Source organism: Pseudophryne corroboree, chromosome 12, assembly GCF_028390025.1.
Source record: "Pseudophryne corroboree isolate aPseCor3 chromosome 12, aPseCor3.hap2, whole genome shotgun sequence".
NCBI classification, from domain to species: Eukaryota; Metazoa; Chordata; class Amphibia; order Anura; family Myobatrachidae; genus Pseudophryne; species Pseudophryne corroboree.
Window position 1 is genome coordinate 23,258,585 of NC_086455.1, and position 17,607 is coordinate 23,276,191.

General features: G+C 49.7%; 1 protein-coding gene across 2 annotated transcripts in view; it reads right to left on the reverse strand.

Moving 5' to 3' along the window:
- The window catches only part of EIF2AK4 (eukaryotic translation initiation factor 2 alpha kinase 4), a 134,521-nt gene that overhangs the window by 56,117 nt on the left and 60,797 nt on the right, over positions 1-17,607 (reverse strand). For both annotated transcript variants that reach the window (XM_063947196.1, XM_063947197.1), the window contains 5 exons: positions 14,988-15,048; positions 14,027-14,106; positions 13,648-13,749; positions 11,368-11,418; positions 3,896-4,132 (listed from right to left, as the gene is read on the reverse strand). In XM_063947196.1, the coding sequence (XP_063803266.1) occupies positions 3,896-4,132; positions 11,368-11,418; positions 13,648-13,749; positions 14,027-14,106; positions 14,988-15,048 (531 nt within the window). The remainder of the gene's footprint in view (positions 1-3,895; positions 4,133-11,367; positions 11,419-13,647; positions 13,750-14,026; positions 14,107-14,987; positions 15,049-17,607) is intronic.

Below are 17,607 nucleotides of genomic sequence, written 5' to 3' on the forward strand. Positions count from 1 at the left end.
CCAACGGTTTACCAACAGTTTGAAGACTTCTGGATGAAGTCCCTACTCTCCCGGGTGTAGGTCGTGTCTGCTGAGGAAGTCTGCTTCCCAGTTGTCCACTCCCGGAATGAACACTGCTGACAGTGCTAAGACGTGATTTTCCGCCCATCGGAGAATCCTTGTGGCTTCTGCCACGCCATCCTGCTTCTTGTGCCGCCCTGTCGGTTTACATGGGCGACTGCCGTGATGTTGTCTGATTGGATCAGTACCGGCTGGTTTTGAAGCAGAGGTCTTGCCTGACTTAGGGCATTGTAGATGGCCCTCAGTTCCAGAATATTTATGTGTAGGGACGACTCCTGACTTGACCAAAGTCCTTGGAAAAAATTTTCCCTGTGTGACTGCCCCCCAGCCTCGAAGGCTGGCATCCGTGATCACCAGGACCCAGTCCTGTATGCTGAATCTGCGGCCCTCTAGAAGATGAGCACTCTGCAGCCACCACAGCAGAGACACCCTGGTCCTTGGAGACAGGGTTATCAGCCGATGCATCTGAAGATGCGATCCCGTCCAAGAGGTCCCACTGAAAAGTTCTTGCATGGAACCTGCCGAATGGAACTGCTTCGTAGGAAGCTACCATTTTTCCCAGGACTCGTGTGCAGTGATGCACCGATACCTGTTTTGGTTTCAGGAGGTCTCTGACTAGAGATGACAGCTCCTTGGCTTTCTCCTGCGGGAGAAACACTTTTTTCTGTTCTGTGTCCAGAACCATCCCCAGGAACAGTAGATGCGTCGTAGGAACCAGCTGTTACTTTGGAATATTCAGAATCCAGCCGTGCTGTTGTAGCACTTCCCGAGATAGTGCTACTCTGACAAACAACTGCTCCCTGGACCTCGCCTTTATAAGGAGATTGTCCAAGTACTGGATAATTCTTTCGGCCATTACCTTGGTAAATACCCTCGGTGCTGGGGACAGACCAACGGCAACGTCTGGAATTGGTAATGACAATTCTGTACCACAATTTTGAGGTACTCCTGGTGAGGAGGGTAAATAGGGACATGCAGGTAAGCATCCTTGATGTCCAGTGATACCCTGAAATTCTCCAGGCTTGCAATAATCGCCCTGAGCGATTCCATTTTGAACTTGAACCTTCGTATATAAGTGTTCAAGGATTTCAATTTTAGTATGGGTCTCACCGAACCGTCTGGTTTCGGTACCACAACATTTTTGGAATAGTAACCCCGGCCTTGTTGAAGGAGGGGTACCTTGATTTCACCTGCTGGAAGTACAGCTTGTGAATTGCCGCCAGTACTAACTCCCTATATCCGAGGGCAGCAGGCAAGGCTGATGTGAGGTAACGGCGAGGGGGAGTCGCCTCGAACTCCAGCTTGTATCCCTGTGATACTACTTGCAGAACCCAGTGATTCACCTGTGGGCAAGCCCACTGGTCCCTGAAGTTCCCGAGACGCGCCCCCACCGCACCTGTCTGTGGAGCCCCAGCGTCATGCTGTGGACTCAGAGGAAGCGGGGGAAGATTTTTGATCCTGGGAACTGGCTGTCTGTGCAGCTTTTTCCTTCTTCCCTTGTGCAGAAAGGAAGCGCCTTTGGCCCCCTTGCTTTTCTGAAGCCGAAAGGACTGTACCCGATAATACAGTGCTTTCTTAGGGTGTGAGGAAACCTGAGGTAGAAATCTTTCTTCCCAGCTGTTGCTGTGGATACAAGGTCCCAGAGACCATCCCCAAACAATTCCTCACCCTTATAAGGCATAATCTCCATGTGCCTTTTAAAGTCAACATCACCTGTCCACTGCCGGGTCTCTAATACCCTCCTGGCAGAATGGACCTTGCATTAATTCTGGACGCCAGCCGGCAAATATCCCTCTGTGCATCCCTCATATATAAGACTACGTCTTTAATATGCTCTATGTTAGCACCATATTCTCCCTGTCTAGGGTATTAATATTATCTGACAGGGTATCAGACCCTGCTGCAGCAGCACTATTCATGCTGAGGCAATTGCAGGTCTCAGTATAATACCTGAGTGTGTATGTACAGACTTCAGGATAGCCTCCTGCTTTTTATCAGCAGGCTCCTTCAAAGTGGCCGTATCCTAAGACGGCAGTGCCACCTTTTATGACAACCGTGTGAGCGCCTTATCCACCCTAGGGGATATCTCCCAACGTGACCTATCCTCTGGCGGGAAAGGGTACGCCAGCAGTAATTTTTTTTAAATTACCAGTTTCTTATCGGGGGAACCCACGCTTATTCACACACTTCATTCACTCATCTGATGGGGGAACAAAACACCGGCTGCTTTTTCTCCCCAAACATAAAACCCCTTTTATGTGGTACTTGGGTTAATGTCAGAAATGTGTAACACAATTTGCAACGGATGTTTCTAGTGGATTGTGTATATGTCTCAACCTCGTCGACACTGGAGTCAGACTCCGTGTCGACATCTGTGTCTGCCATCTGAGGTAACGGGCGTTTTTTGAGCCCCTGATGGCCTTTGAGATGCCTGGGCAGGCGCGGGCTGAGAAGCCGGCTGTCCCACAGCTGTTACGTCATCCAGCCTTTTATGTAAGGAGTTGACACTGTCGGTTAATACCTTCCACCTATCCATCCACTCTGGTGTCGGCCCCACAGGGGGCGACATCCCATTTATCGGCATCTGCTCCGCCTCCACATAAGCCTCCTCATCCAACATGTCGACACAGCCGTACCGACACACCGCACACACACAGGGAATGCTCTGACTGAGGACAGGACCCCACACAGCCCTTTGGGGAGACAGAGAGAGAGTATGCCAGCACACACCAGAGCGCTATATAATGTAGGGATAAACACTATCACTGAGTGAATTTCCCCCAATAGCTGCTTGTATAAACAATATTGCGCCTAAATTTAGTGCCCCCCCTCTCTTTTTAACCCTTTGAGCCTGAAAACTACAGGGGAGAGCCTGGGGAGCTGTCTTCCAGCTACACTGTGAAGAGAAAATGGCGCCAGTGTGCCGAGGGAGATAGCTCCGCCCCTTTTTCGCAGACTTTTCTCCCGCCTTTTTATGGATTCTGGCAGGGGTAATTATCACATATATAGCCTCTGGGGCTATATATTGTGATTATTTTGCCAGCCAAGGTGTTTTTATTGCTGCTCAGGGCGCCCCCCCCCAGCGCCCTGCACCCTCAGTGACCGGAGTGTGAAGTGTGTATGAGGAGCAATGGCGCACAGCTGCAGTGCTGTGCGCTACCTTGGTGAAGACTGAAGTCTTCTGCCGCCGATTTTCCGGACCATCTTCATGCTTCTGGCTCTGTAAGGGGGACGGCGGCACGGCTCCGGGAACGAACACCAAGGACGGGTCCTGCGGTCGATCCCTCTGGAGCTAATGGTGTCCAGTAGCCTAAGAAGCCCAAGCTAGCTGCAAGCAGGTAGGTTCGCTTCTTCTCCCCTTAGTCCCTCGTTGCAGTGAGCCTGTTGCCAGCAGGTCTCACTGTAAAATAAAAAACCTAACATATACTTTCTTTCTAGGAGCTCAGGAGAGCCCCTAGTGTGCATCCAGCTCGGCCGGGCACAGAAATCTAACTGAGGTCTGAAGGAGGGGCATAGAGGGAGGAGCCAGTGCACACCAGATAGTACCTAATCTTTCTTTTAGAGTGCCCAGTCTCCTGCGGAGGCCGTCTATTCCCCATGGTCCTTACGGAGTTCCCAGCATCCACTAGGACGTCAGAGAAAATATGTTTGTTTGCCCTGTGGCAGGGACTGTGGTTACACCAACCTGTTGGAATGAGAAACTAAATTGGCAACAGGCTTTAAAATGTTGGAGCCCAAGGCTCTCTCTCACAAAGGACCAACCTTACATCATATTAGGAGTTGATTAGAAGGGTAAATTAGAATGTATTTTCAGTAGAAACTGATCAAATGTTACCTTAAATACATCACTATCATAGGTGTAGTCCATAGCAGGTGAAATGCGTTGTGAAAATATTTGGTTGATCATGGTGCGATAAGCCTTCCCATCTACATTTGCTAGGGTATGGTGTAGCACTTCATGGAGTTCTGACTCTTCCATCTGTGGTGGGGGCAGGAGGTCACATTTCAGCAGCTCCATGGCTGTGGGCCGGGATGCAGGGTCATGATTCAGGAGCCAAGTAATAACTTTTCTCTGCAAAATAGTAGGTTTTGCTGAAATGTCATACTGTATATTGCAGAACAGGATGGAGAGAGAGAGAGAGAGAGAGAGAGAGAGAGAGAGAGAGAGAGAGAGAGAGAGAGAGAGAGAAGGGGGAAGAGGGAGAGGAGAGAGAGGAGGGGGGAGAGGGAGAGGAGAGAGAGGAGGGGGAAGAGGGAGAGGAGAGAGAGGAGGGGGAAGAGGGAGAGGAGAGAGAGGAGGGGGAAGAGGGAGAGGAGAGAGAGGAGGGGGGAAGAGGGAGAGGAGAGAGAGGAGGGGGGAGAGGGAGAGGAGGGGGAAGAGGGAGAGGAGAGAGAGGAGGGGGGAGAGGAGAGAGAGGAGGGGGGAGAGGAGAGAGAGGAGGGGGAAGAGGGAGAGGAGAGAGAGGAGGGGGAAGAGGGAGAGGAGAGAGAGGAGGGGGAAGAGGGAGAGGAGAGAGAGGAGGGGGAAGAGGGAGAGGAGAGAGAGGAGGGGGAAGAGGGAGAGGAGAGAGAGGAGAGAGAGGAGGGGGAGAGGGAGAGAGAGAGAGGGGGGGAGAGAGGGGGGAGAGGAGAGAGGGGGGGGGAGAGGGGGGAGAGGAGAGAGGGGGGGGGAGAGGGGGGAGAGGAGAGAGGGGGGGGGAGAGGGGGGAGAGGAGAGAGGGGGGGGAGAGGGGGGAGAGGAGAGAGGGGGGGGGGGGAGGGGGGAGAGGAGAGGGGGGGGGAGGGGGGGAGAGGAGAGAGGGGGGGAGAGGGGGGGAGAGGAGAGGGGGGGGGGGAGAGGGGGGGAGAGGAGAGGGGGGGGGAGAGGGGGGGAGAGGAGAGAGGGGGGGGAGAGGGGGGGAGAGGAGAGAGGGGGGGGAGAGAGGGGGGGGAGAGAGGGGGGGAGAGGAGAGAGAGGGGGGGGGAGAGGAGAGAGAGGGGAGGGAAGAGGGAGAGGGAGGGAAGAGGGAGAGGGAGGGAAGAGGGAGAGGGGGGGAAGAGGGAGAGGGGAGAGGGGAGGAGGGAGAGGGGAGAGGGGAGGAGGGAGAGGAGAGAGAGAGAGGAGAGAGAGAGAGGGAGAGGAGGGAGAGGAGAGAGAGGGGAAGAGGGAGAGGAGAGAGGGGGGAAGAGGGAGAGGAGAGAGGGGGAAGAGGGAGAGGAGAGAGGGGGAAGAGGGAGGAGAGAGAGGGAAGAGGGAGGAGAGAGAGAGAGGAGAGGGGAAGACAGAGAGAAGGGAAGAGGTAGAGGGAGGGAGAGATAGGGAGGGAGAGATGGGGAGGAAGAGAGGAAAATAAGAATTTACTTACCGATAATTCTATTTCTCGGAGTCCGTAGTGGATGCTGGGGTTCCTGAAAGGACCATGGGGAATAGCGGCTCCGCAGGAGACAGGGCACAAAAAGTAAAGCTTTAGGATCAGGTGGTGTGCACTGGCTCCTCCCCCTATGACCCTCCTCCAAGCCAGTTAGGTACTGTGCCCGGACGAGCGCACACAATAAGGGAGGAATTATGAATCCCGGGTAAGACTCATACCAGCCACACCAATCACACCGTACAACTTGTGATCTAAACCCAGTTAACAGTATGATAACAGCGGAGCCTCTGAAAAGATGGCTCACAACAATAATAACCCGATTTTTGTAACTATGTACAAGTATTGCAGATAATCCGCACTTGGGATGGGCGCCCAGCATCCACTACGGACTCCGAGAAATAGAATTATCGGTAAGTAAATTCTTATTTTCTCCATCGTCCTAGTGGATGCTGGGGTTCCTGAAAGGACCATGGGGATTATACCAAAGCTCCCAAACGGGCGGGAGAGTGCGGATGACTCTGCAGCACCGAATGAGAGAACTCCAGGTCCTCCTTAGCCAGGGTATCAAATTTGTAGAATTTTACAAACGTGTTCTCCCCCGACCACGTAGCCGCTCGGCAGAGTTGTAATGCCGAGACCCCTCGGGCAGCCGCCCAAGATGAGCCCACCTTCCTTGTGGAATGGGCCTTAACCGATTTAGACTGTGGCAGGCCTGCCTCAGAATGTGCAAGTTGAATTGTGTTACAAATCCAACGAGCAATCGCCTGCTTAGAAGCAGGCGCACCCAACTTGTTGGGTGCATACAGTATAAACAGCGAGTCAGATTTTCTGACTCCAGCTGTCCTGGAACATATTTTCAGGGCCCTGACAACTCCTAGCAACTTGGAGTCCTCCAAGTCCCTAGTAGGTGCAAGGCACCACAATAAGCTGGTTCAGGTGAAACACTGACACCACCTTAGGGAGAGAACTGGGGACGAGTCCGCAGCTCTGCCCTGTCCGAATGGACAAACAGATATGGGCTTTTTTGAGAAAAAACCACCAATTTGACACTCGCCTGGTCCAGGCCAGGGCCAAGAGCATGGTCACTTTTTATGTGAGATGCTTCAAATCCACATATTTGACTGGTTTTAAACCAATGTGATTTGAGGAATCCCAGAACTACGTCGAGATCCCACAGTGCCACTGGAGGCACAAAAAAAGGGGTTTGTATATGCAATACTCCCTTGACAAACTTCTGGACTTCAGGAACTGAAGCCAATTCTTTCTGGAAGAAAATTTACAGGGCCGAATTTGAACCTTAATGGACCCCAATTTGAGGCCCATAGACACTCCTGTTTGCAGGAAATGCAGGAAACGACCGAGTTGAAATTTCTTTGTGGGGCCTTCCTGGCCTCACACCACGCAACATATTTTCGCCACACGTGGTGATAATGTTGTGCGGTCACCTCCTTTCTGGCTTTGACCAGGGTAGGAATGACCTCTTCCGGAATGCCTTTTTTCCTTTAGGATCCGGCTTTCCATCGCCATGCCGACAAACGCAGCTGCGGTAAGTCTTGGAACAGACATGGTACTTGCTGAAGCAAGTCCCTTCTTAGCGGCAGAGGCCATAAGACCTCTGTAAGCATCTCTTGAAGTTCCGGGTACCAAGTCCTTCTTGGCCAATCCGGAGCCATGAGTATAGTTCTTACTCCTCTACGTCTTATAATTCTCAGCACCTTAGGTATGAGAAGCAGAGGAGGGAACACATACACCGACTGGTACACCCACGGTGTTACCAGAACGTCCACATCTATTGCCTGAGGGTCTCTTGACCTGGCGCAATACCTGTCCCGTTTTTTGTTCAGACGGGACGCCATCATGTCCACCTTTGGTATTTCCCAACGGTTTACAATCATGTGGAAAAAACTTCTCAATGAAGTTTCCACTCTCCCGGGTGGAGGTCGTGCTGAGGAAGTCTGCTTCCCAGTTTCCATTCCCGGGATGAAAAACTGCTGACAGTGTTATCACATGATTTTCCGCCCAGCGAAAAGTCCTTGCAGTTTCTGCCATTGCCCTCCTGCTTCTTGTGTCGCCCTGTCTGTTTACGTGGGCGACTGCCGTGATGTTTTTCCCACTGGATCAATACCGGCTGACCTTGAAGCAGAGGTCTTGCTAAGCTTAGAGCATTATAAATTTACCCTTAGCTCCAGTATATTTATGTGGAGAAAAGTCTCCATACTTGATCACACTCCCTGGAAATTTTTTCCTTGTGTGACTGCTCCCCAGCCTCTCAGGCTGGGCTCCGTGGTTACCAGCATCCAATCCTGAATGCCGAATCTGCTGCCCTCTAGAAGATGAGCACTCTATAACCACCACAGGAGAGACACCCTTGTCCTTGGATATTGGGTTATCCGCTGATGCATCTGAAGATGCGATCCGGACCATTTGTCCAGCAGATCCCACTGAAAAGTTCTTACGTGAAATCTGCCGAATGGAATTGCTTCGTAGGAAGCCACCATTTTTACCAGGACCCTTGTGCAATGATGCACTGTTTTTAGGAGGTTCCTGACTTGCTCGGATAACTCCCTGGCTTTCTCTTCCGGGAGAAACACCTTTTTCTGGACTGTGTCCAGAATCATCCCTAGGCACAGCAGACGTGTCGTCGGGATCAGCTGCGATTTTGGAATATTTAGAATCCACCCGTGCTGATTGTAGCAGTATCCGAGATAGTGCTACTCCGACCTCCAACTGTTCCCTGGACTATGCCCCTATCAGGAGATCGTCCAAGTAAGGGATAATTAAGACGCCTTTTCTTCGAAGAAGAATCATCAATTCGGCCATTACCTTGGTAAAGACCCCAGGGTGCCGTGGACAATCCAAACGGCAGCGTCTGAAACTGATAGTGACAGTTCTGCACCACGAACCTGAGGTACCCTTAGTGAGAAGGGCAAATTTGGGACATAGAGGTAAGCATCCCTGATGTCCCGGGACACTATATAGTCCCCTTATTCCTGGTTCGTTATCACTGCTCTGAGTGACTTCATCTTAATTTGAACCTTTGTAAGTGTTCAAAAACAAATTTTTAGAATAAGTCTCACCTAGCCTTCTGGCTTCAGTACCACAATATAGTGTGGAATAATACCCCTTTTCTGTAGTAGGAGGGGTAATTTAATTATCACCTGCTGGGAATACAGCTTGTGAATTTTTTCCCATACTACCTCCTTGTCGGAGGGAGACTTGGTAAAGCAGACTTCAGGAGCCTGCGAAGGGGAAACGTCTCGACATTCCCATCTGTACCCCCGGGATACTACTTGTAGGATCCAGGGGTCCTGTACGGTCTCAGCGCCATGCTGAGAACTTGTCAGACGCGGTGGAACGCTTCTGTTCCTGGGAATGGGCTGCCTGCTGCAGTCTTCTTCCCTTTCCTCTATCCCTGGGCAGATATGATCTTATAGGGACGAGAGGACTGAGGCTGAAAAGACGGTGTCTTTTTCTGCAGAGATGTGACTTAGGGTAAAAAACGGTGGATTTTCCAGCAGTTGCCGTGACCACCAGGTCCGATGGACCGACCCCAAACAAGTCCTCTTCCTGTATACGGCCATACTGTGCCGTTTGGAATCTGCATCACCTGACCACTGTCGTGTCCATAACATCTTCTGGCAGTTATGGACATCGCGTTTATTCATGATGCCAGAGTGCAAATATCCCTCTGTGCATCTCGCATATATAGAAATGCTCTATAGTCAATAAAATACTGTCCCTGTCAAGGGTATCAATATTTTTAGTCAGGGAATCCGACCAAGCCACCCTAGCTCTGCACATCCAGGCTGAGGCGATCGCTGGCCGCAGTATAACACCAGTATGTGTGTATATACTTTTTATTATATTTTCCAGCCTTGTCAGCTGGTCCTTGAGGACGGCCCTATCTATAGACGGTACCGCCACTTGTTTTGATAAGCGTGTGAGCGCCTTATCCACCTTAAAAGGTGTTTCCCAACGCGCCCTAACTTCTGGCGGGAAAGGGTATACCGCCCATAATTTTCTATCGGGGGGAACCCACGCATCATCACACACTTTATTTAATTTATCTGATTCAGGAAAAACTATGGTAGTTTTTTCACATCCCACATAATACCCTCTTTTGTGGTACTTGTAGTATCAGAAATACGTAACACCTCCTTCATTGCCTTTAACGTGTGGCCCTAATAAGGAATACGTTTGTTTATTCACCGTCGACACTGGATTCAGTGTCCCTGTCTGTGTCTGTGTCGACCGACTAAAGTAAACGGGCGTTTTAAAACCCTTGACGGTGTTTTTGAGACGTCTGGACCGTACTAATTGTTTGTCGGCCGTCTCATGTCGTCAACCGACCTTGCAGCGTGTTGACATTATCACGTAATTTCCTAAATAAGCCATCCATTCCGGTGTCGACTCCCTAGAGAGTGACATCACCATTACAGGCAATTGCTCCGCCTCCTCACCAACATCGTCCTCCTACCTGTCGACACACACGTACCGACACACAGCACACACACAGGGAATGCTCTGATAGAGGACAGGACCCACTAGCCCTTTGGAGAGACAGAGGGAGAGTTTGCCAGCACACACCAAAAACGCTATAATTATATAGGGACAACCTTATATAAGTGTTTTCCCTTATAGCATCTTAATATATATATAAGCATATCGCCAAATTAGTGCCCCCCCTCTCTGTTTTAACCCCGTTTCTGTAGTGCAGTGCAGGGGAGAGCCTGGGAGCCTTCCCTCCAGCCTTTCTGTGAGGGAAAATGGCGCTGTGTGCTGAGGAGATAGGCCCCGCCCCTTTTTCGGCGGCCTCGTCTCCCGCTCTTAACGGATTCTGGCAGGGGTTAAATATCTCCATATAGCCTCCGGAGGCTATATGCGAGGTATTTTTAGCCAAAATAGGTATTCATTTGCCTCCCAGGGCGCCCCCCTCCCAGCGCCCTGCACCCTCAGTGACTGCCGTGTGAAGTGTGCTGAGAGGAAAATGGCGCACAGCTGCAGTGCTGTGCGCTACCTTTAGAAGACTGAGGAGTCTTCTGCCGCCGATTCTGGACCTCTTCTTACTTCAGCATCTGCAAGGGGGCCGGCGGCAAGGCTCCGGAGACCATCCAGGCTGTACCTGTGATCGTCCCTCTGGAGCTGATGTCCAGTAGCCAAGAAGCCAATCCATCCTGCACGCAGGTGAGTTCACTTCTTCTCCCCTAAGTCCCTCGTTGCAGTGATCCTGTTGCCAGCAGGACTCACTGTAAAATAAAAAACCTAAGCTAAACTTTCCTAAGCAGCTCTTTAGGAGAGCCACCTAGATTGCACCCTTCTCGGCCGGGCACAAAAATCTAACTGGCTTGGAGGAGGGTCATAGGGGGAGGAGCCAGTGCACACCACCTGATCCTAAAGCTTTACTTTTTGTGCCCTGTCTCCTGCGGAGCCGCTATTCCCCATGGTCCTTTCAGGAACCCCAGCATCCACTAGGACGATAGAGAAAAGGGAGGGAGAGATGGGGAGGAAGAGAGGAAAAAGGAGGGAGAGATGGGGAGGAAGAGAGGAAAAGGGAGGGAGAGATGGGGAGGAAGAGAGGAAAAGGGAGGGAGAGATGGGGAGGAAGAGAGGAAAAGGGAGGGAGGGAAAGAAGGAGAGAGGAAAGAAGGAGAGAGGAAAAGGGAGGCAGGGAAAGAAGGAGAGAGGAAAGAAGGAGAGAGGAAAAGGGAGAATGAGATCTGTACAGGGACTTACAAATACAAATACACAAAGATAGTGGCTGAACATTAAGCAGGATCAGTAAGGTGAGAGGTGAGTAATTAGGAAACAGGCACTGGCGTGACATTAAGGAGGTGGAGGGAAACTCACTGAGACATTATTTAGTAAAAGTACTCAGTATTTAGGGAGGGAAGTTGGGGAGTTAGAACGCCCACTTTAAACAAAATTTCAGTTTTACAGCGATGCTTGAATATTTTACCTGTTTTTCAGTTTCTGGTTTTTCAAAGTCATTTGGGAAAACTATGGAAGGCTAGAGAAGAAAAGAAAATGAATGACAAAAAAATTGTTTGTACTTTTACTATAAATTTATCAGTACAAATACATTCTGCACTGTAGGGCCAGTCATTTATAGAATTTCACAAGTAATGAGCTTATTTAAATTGTCAAGACAAGTCCTAATAAGGAGATGTTTACTTCCATACATGTGTGTATAATTATGCAGCATTTTACCATCTGTGCTCTAACAAGGATTACTGTGATGCAGACTACGAACTACTGAGCCTGCCATTTATGTACTAGGGAGAAAAGATTAGGGCCCAAATGTAATAGGGTACATAGAAAAATGCAGAGATTTCAGCAATTAAGCACTCAGATTTAAAGTGGCAATTCTAAACAATGCCAAACCAGGTTGTTTTTGCATTGTAAAGAATTGCCGTTTTAAATCTTGCTGCATCATCACAGAAATGTTAGCACTTTGCAAACCTCACACTCTGACATTTGGGCCCAGGACTATCTCTGACACTTCAAATGCTTTCATGAAAAGACATTATGCAACAACCTACGATATCTTTCAGGTTGCGCGTTAAGCAAAATCTCCCGCACACTACTTTGCATATATTCCAATCCACCCAACGTGTTTTATAGGAAATTACACTCAGATGTGAGGACTCTGTTAGTTTCCTAAAAGATATTCCCCTTTCAGACACATGTAATTACTAAACTAATGAATGCAGAGGTCATCGATAATAATGGTGGTCCTTTTTAGAGTAAACAAATGAATCAGGTGTGTAATATCACACATAATAACAGGTTAAATACGGGATCCTGACAGGATAAGGACGGGTAAAATAACAACAGAGGCATCCCGGCAGTCATAATCCAGACACATTATTGTAAGTACTGTAACCAGGGCCGGTTCTTGCCCTTGCGGCGCCCCGGGCAAAAGTTATGGGCGTGGCTTAACATGGGGGCGTGGTCAGTCACGCCCCCCATTTGTAGCGCCGCTGAAAAAAAAAAAAAAGTATACTTACTGTACCCCGCTCCTGTTTCCAGACCCTGCAGACCGGCGCCGCTCTTCTCCTCGGATCTATGGGAGAGACGTCAGTCATGACGTCTCTCCCATAGCACAGCATAAGCGCTAGAGGTCAATTATGACCCCTAGCGTCTATGCCACAATGCTGTGCGGTGCGCGATGACATCATCGCGCACCGCACACCAAAGGTCCTCTCCATGAAGGGAAACTAGAAACTTAGCGTCTGATTCCCTTCAGAGCGGGGGAGGACCAGAGCCACGAAGGGAAACCAGACGCATAGCGTCTGGTTCCCTTCTCAACGCGGGAGGGGGGGGCACAGCGGGGGGACACTGCTGGGGCGCACACTGACAGTGGAGGATCTTGCCATGGTGCGGCGCCCTCCGGATGGCGCCGGCGCCCTCCGGAAGGCGGCGCCCCGGGCAAAAGTCCTGCTTGCCCGTGGCAAGATCCGCCACTGACTGTAACCTTAAGCTTTACGTTCCTCTTAACCCTAACAACTCTCCTGCAGCCTAACCCTAACCTCCCCTTACTGCAGCCTAACCCTAACCTCCCCTTCCTGCCGCCTAACCCTAACCTCCCCTTCCTGCCACCTAACCCTAACCTCCCCTTCCTGCCGCCTAACCCTAACCTCCCCTTCCTGCCGCCTAACCCTAACCTCCCCTTGCTGCGGCCTAACCCTAACCTCCCCTTCCTGCAGCCTAACCCTAACCTCCCCTTACTGCAGCCTAACCTTCCCTTACTGCAGCCTAACCCTAACCTCCCCTTGCTGCGGCCTAACCCTAACCTCCCCTTACTGCAGCCTAACCCTAACCTCCCCTTTCTGCCGCCTAACCCAAACCTCCACCTCCCTGCAGCCTAACCCTAACCTCCCCTTCCTGCAGCCTAACCCTAACCTCCCCTTCCTGCCGCCTAACCCTAACCTCCCCTCCCCGCAGCCTAGTCCTAACCTCCTCTTCCTGCAGCCTAACCGTAACCTTCCTGCAGCCTAACCCTAACCTCCCCTTCCTGCAGCCTAACCCTAACTCACCGCTCCCACAGCCTAAGCCTAGCCTCCCATTACTGCAGCCTAACCCTCCTCCTCCTGCAGCCTAATCCTAACCTCCCGTTCCTGCAGCCTAATCCTCCCCCATACCCTAACACTTACCGGCAGAATGTGTTTGGATTCTGACTACATCCCCATAATAACAGCATTCCAAGCATAATATGCATGTGACTTATGAAGTGTACCTGTCTAAGCATGCTTAACACGGAAATTCTTTCAGAACTTGTATCCATAGGTCTGTAGGACATCTCAAACAACATGATTCCCAGACTGAAGAGGTCCACTTTCTACAGAGAGCAGGAAAATGCATCCATGTATTATAATTATATACATTCAATGCACAAATACTGTACTACACTTGCGTGAAAAAAATTATTCTATATATACACACACACACACGTATGTGAGCCACCACCACAAGAAAAGAGCAAAGGGTAGTCTCACGGTCAGACCTGTTAACCAACAATTCTGTGGTTGAATGGACCAGCAACATGACTAATTCTTGACCCGATTTTTATCATTATTGAAGTTATGAGGACATAATCAGTTTCACATACTCATTACCTGGTTATAGGATGCTTTAGTGTTCCCTTGGACCTCTGGACTAACGTATAAGGCTGTGCCCACCATGCCAGTGAGTTTTCCTGGAGAAGAAACTTTATTCAGTGCAACTTCTTCAAAGGGCATTGTCCTTTTATAGCTATGGATACAACAATATAGGGGATAGAACAGGCTGCAGCATTCCAATGACAGCAGCTTCTCCTACAAAGTCTGCTATGTGTGTGGGGATCTGAGCATTCAATCAGGCACCTGACTAGAGAGCAGCTGCCAGCAAAAGCAGATCGGCACTTTACAATGAGGTTGCAGAATGTGTGCTTATAAAGATCACTCCAATTAGTGTCTAGTATGGTGGGGCAATCACTCCCCTTAATGTCTAGTATAGAAGGGGCGATCACTCCTAGCTGCATTTTCAGTATGGTGTGTCATTTACAATTGTTCCTAGTGGTGCAAAGAGCTAGAACACTGCAATCTTTTTCGACCAGTCGAAAAAAACGGCACTTAATTGAATACCCCCCCCCCCCCAAAGGGAGGTAATCCAATTAGACCAGAAACCTAAATCTGTGGTAAAAACATAATAATAATCGCAAAAAATCCACGTTATTTGCAAATTATAATTTTTTTATGTTAGCGTCAGCTTTGGGGCTAACTGGATAGCCTCGGGCGGGTAAATTATCCGCTGTAAATTACCACGGCTAATTGAACGCCACACAAAATATTATACTATGCCTGGGAAGTAAACAGAATAAGGGTATACTGTAGATGTGAGGCAGGGAAGAATGGAGGAGACATACTGAACCAAAACTGGCTGAAACCATATTTATTTCCATGTCGCAACGACGCAATTATGTGGAAGGGCACTGTCATTCCCTTCTATATTGTGACAATAGGACACACTGGAACTATGGGAGGTTTCATTCAAATATTTATTAGGGACATGCTGATGGAGGCAAATGAAAAACATTACCTTCAGGATCAACCTTAACGAAGTCAGTGCGGCTTTGGTCCTCTTCTTCTGTGGATTCTGTCTGCAAAAGAAGAAAATAAGATTTTACTTACCGATAAATCTATTTCTCATAGTCCGTAGTGGATGCTGGGACTCCGTAAGGACCATGGGGAATAGCGGCTCCGCAGGAGACAGGGCACAAAATAAAAGCTTAAGGATCAGGTGGTGTGCACTGGCTCCTCCCCCTATGACCCTCCTCCAAGCCTCAGTTAGGATACTGTGCCCGGACGAGCGTACATAATAAGGAAGGATATTGAATCCCGGGTAAGACTCATACCAGCCACACCAATCACACCGTACAACTTGTGATCTGAACCCAGTTAACAGTATGATAAATGTAAGGGAGCCTCTGAAAAGATGGCTCACAACAATAATAACCCGAATTTTTGTAACAATAACTATATACAAGTATTGCAGACAATCCGCACTAGGGATGGGCGCCCAGCATCCACTACGGACTATGAGAAATAGATTTATCGGTAAGTAAAATCTTATTTTCTCTGACGTCCTAGTGGATGCTGGGACTCCGTAAGGACCATGGGGATTATACCAAAGCTCCCAAACGGGCGGGAGAGTGCGGATGACTCTGCAGCACCGAATGAGAGAACTCCAGGTCCTCCTCAGCCAGGGTATCAAATTTGTAGAATTTAGCAAACGTGTTTGCCCCTGACCAAGTAGCTGCTCGGCAAAGTTGTAAAGCCGAGACCCCTCGGGCAGCCGCCCAAGATGAGCCCACTTTCCTTGTGGAATGGGCTTTTACTGATTTTGGCTGTGGCAATCCTGCCACAGAATGTGCAAGCTGAATTGTACTACAAATCCAACGAGCAATCGTCTGCTTAGAAGCAGGAGCACCCAGTTTGTTAGGTGCATACAGGATAAACAGCGAGTCAGATTTTCTGACTCCAGCCGTCCTGGAAACATATATTTTCAAGGCCCTGATAACGTCAAGCAACTTAGAGTCCTCTAAGTCCCTGGTAGCCGCAGGTACCACAATAGGTTGGTTCATGTGAAATGCAGAAACCACCTTAGGTAGAAATTGAGGACGAGTCCTCAATTCCGCCCTGTCAGAATGAAAAATTAAGTAAGGGCTTTTATATGATAAAGCCGCCAATTCTGACACACGCCTGGCTGAAGCCAAGGCTAACAGCATCGACACCTTCCATGTGAGATATTTTAAGTCCACAGTGGAAAGTGGTTCAAACCAATGTGACTTTAGAAAACTCAACACCACATTGAGATCCCAAGGTGCCACTGGAGGCACAAAAGGAGGCTGTATGTGCAGCACCCCTTTTACAAATGTCTGAACTTCAGGTACTGAAGCCAGTTCTTTTTGGAAGAAAATCGACAGGGCCGAAATTTGAACCTTAATGGACCCTAATTTTAGGCCCATAGACAGTCCTGTTTGCAGGAAATGAAGGAAACGACCCAGTTGAAATTCCTCTGTAGGGGCCCTCTTGGCCTCACACCACGCAACATATTTACGCCAAATGCGGTGATAATGTTTTGCGGTTACGTCCTTCCTGGCTTTGACCAGAGTAGGAATGACTTCTTCTGGAATGCCTTTTTCCCTCAGGATCCGGCGTTCAACCGCCATGCCTTCAAACGCATCCGCGGTAAGTCTTGAAACAGACAAGGCCCCTGCAGTAGCAGGTCCTGTCTTAGAGGTAGAGGCCACGGTTCGTCCGTGAGCATCTCTTGAAGTTCCGGGTACCAAGTCCTTCTTGGCCAATCCGGGACCACGAGTATAGTTCTTACTCCTCTCCTTCTTATGATTCTCAGTACTTTTGGTATGAGAGGCAGAGGAGGGAACACATACCCACGGCGTTACCAGAGCGTCCACTGCTATTGCCTGAGGGTCCCTTGACCTGGCGCAATATCTGTCCAGTTTTTTGTTTAGACGTGACGCCATCATGTCCACCTTTGGTTTTTCCCAACGGTTTACAATCAGGTGGAAGACTTCTGGGTGAAGTCCCCACTCTCCCGGGTGAAGGTCGTGTCTGCTGAGGAAGTCTGCTTCCCAGTTGTCCACTCCCGGAATGAACACTGCTGACAGTGCTATCACATGATTTTCCGCCCAGCGAAGAATCCTTGCAGCTTCTGCCATTGCCCTCCTGCTTCTCGTGCCGCCCTGTCTGTTTACGTGGGCGACTGACGTGATGTTGTCCGATTGGATCAACACCGCCTGACCCTGAAGCAGAGGTTTTGCTTGACTTAGAGCATTGTAAATGGCCCTTAGTTCCAGAATGTTTATATGAAGAGATGTTTCCATGCTTGACCACAAGCCCTGGAAATTCCTTCCCTGTGTGACTGCTCCCCAGCCTCTCAGGCTGGCATCCGTGGTTACCAGGATCCAATCCTGAATGCCAAATCTGCGGCCCTCTAGTAGATGAGCACTCTGCAGCCACCACAGGAGAGACACCCTTGTCCTTGGCGACAGGGTTATCCTCTGATGCATCTGCAGATGCGATCCGGACCATTTGTCCAGTAGATCCCACTGAAATGTTCTTGCATGGAATCTTCCGAATGGAATCGCTTCGTAAGAAGCCACCATTTTTCCCAGGACCCTCGTGCACTGATGCAC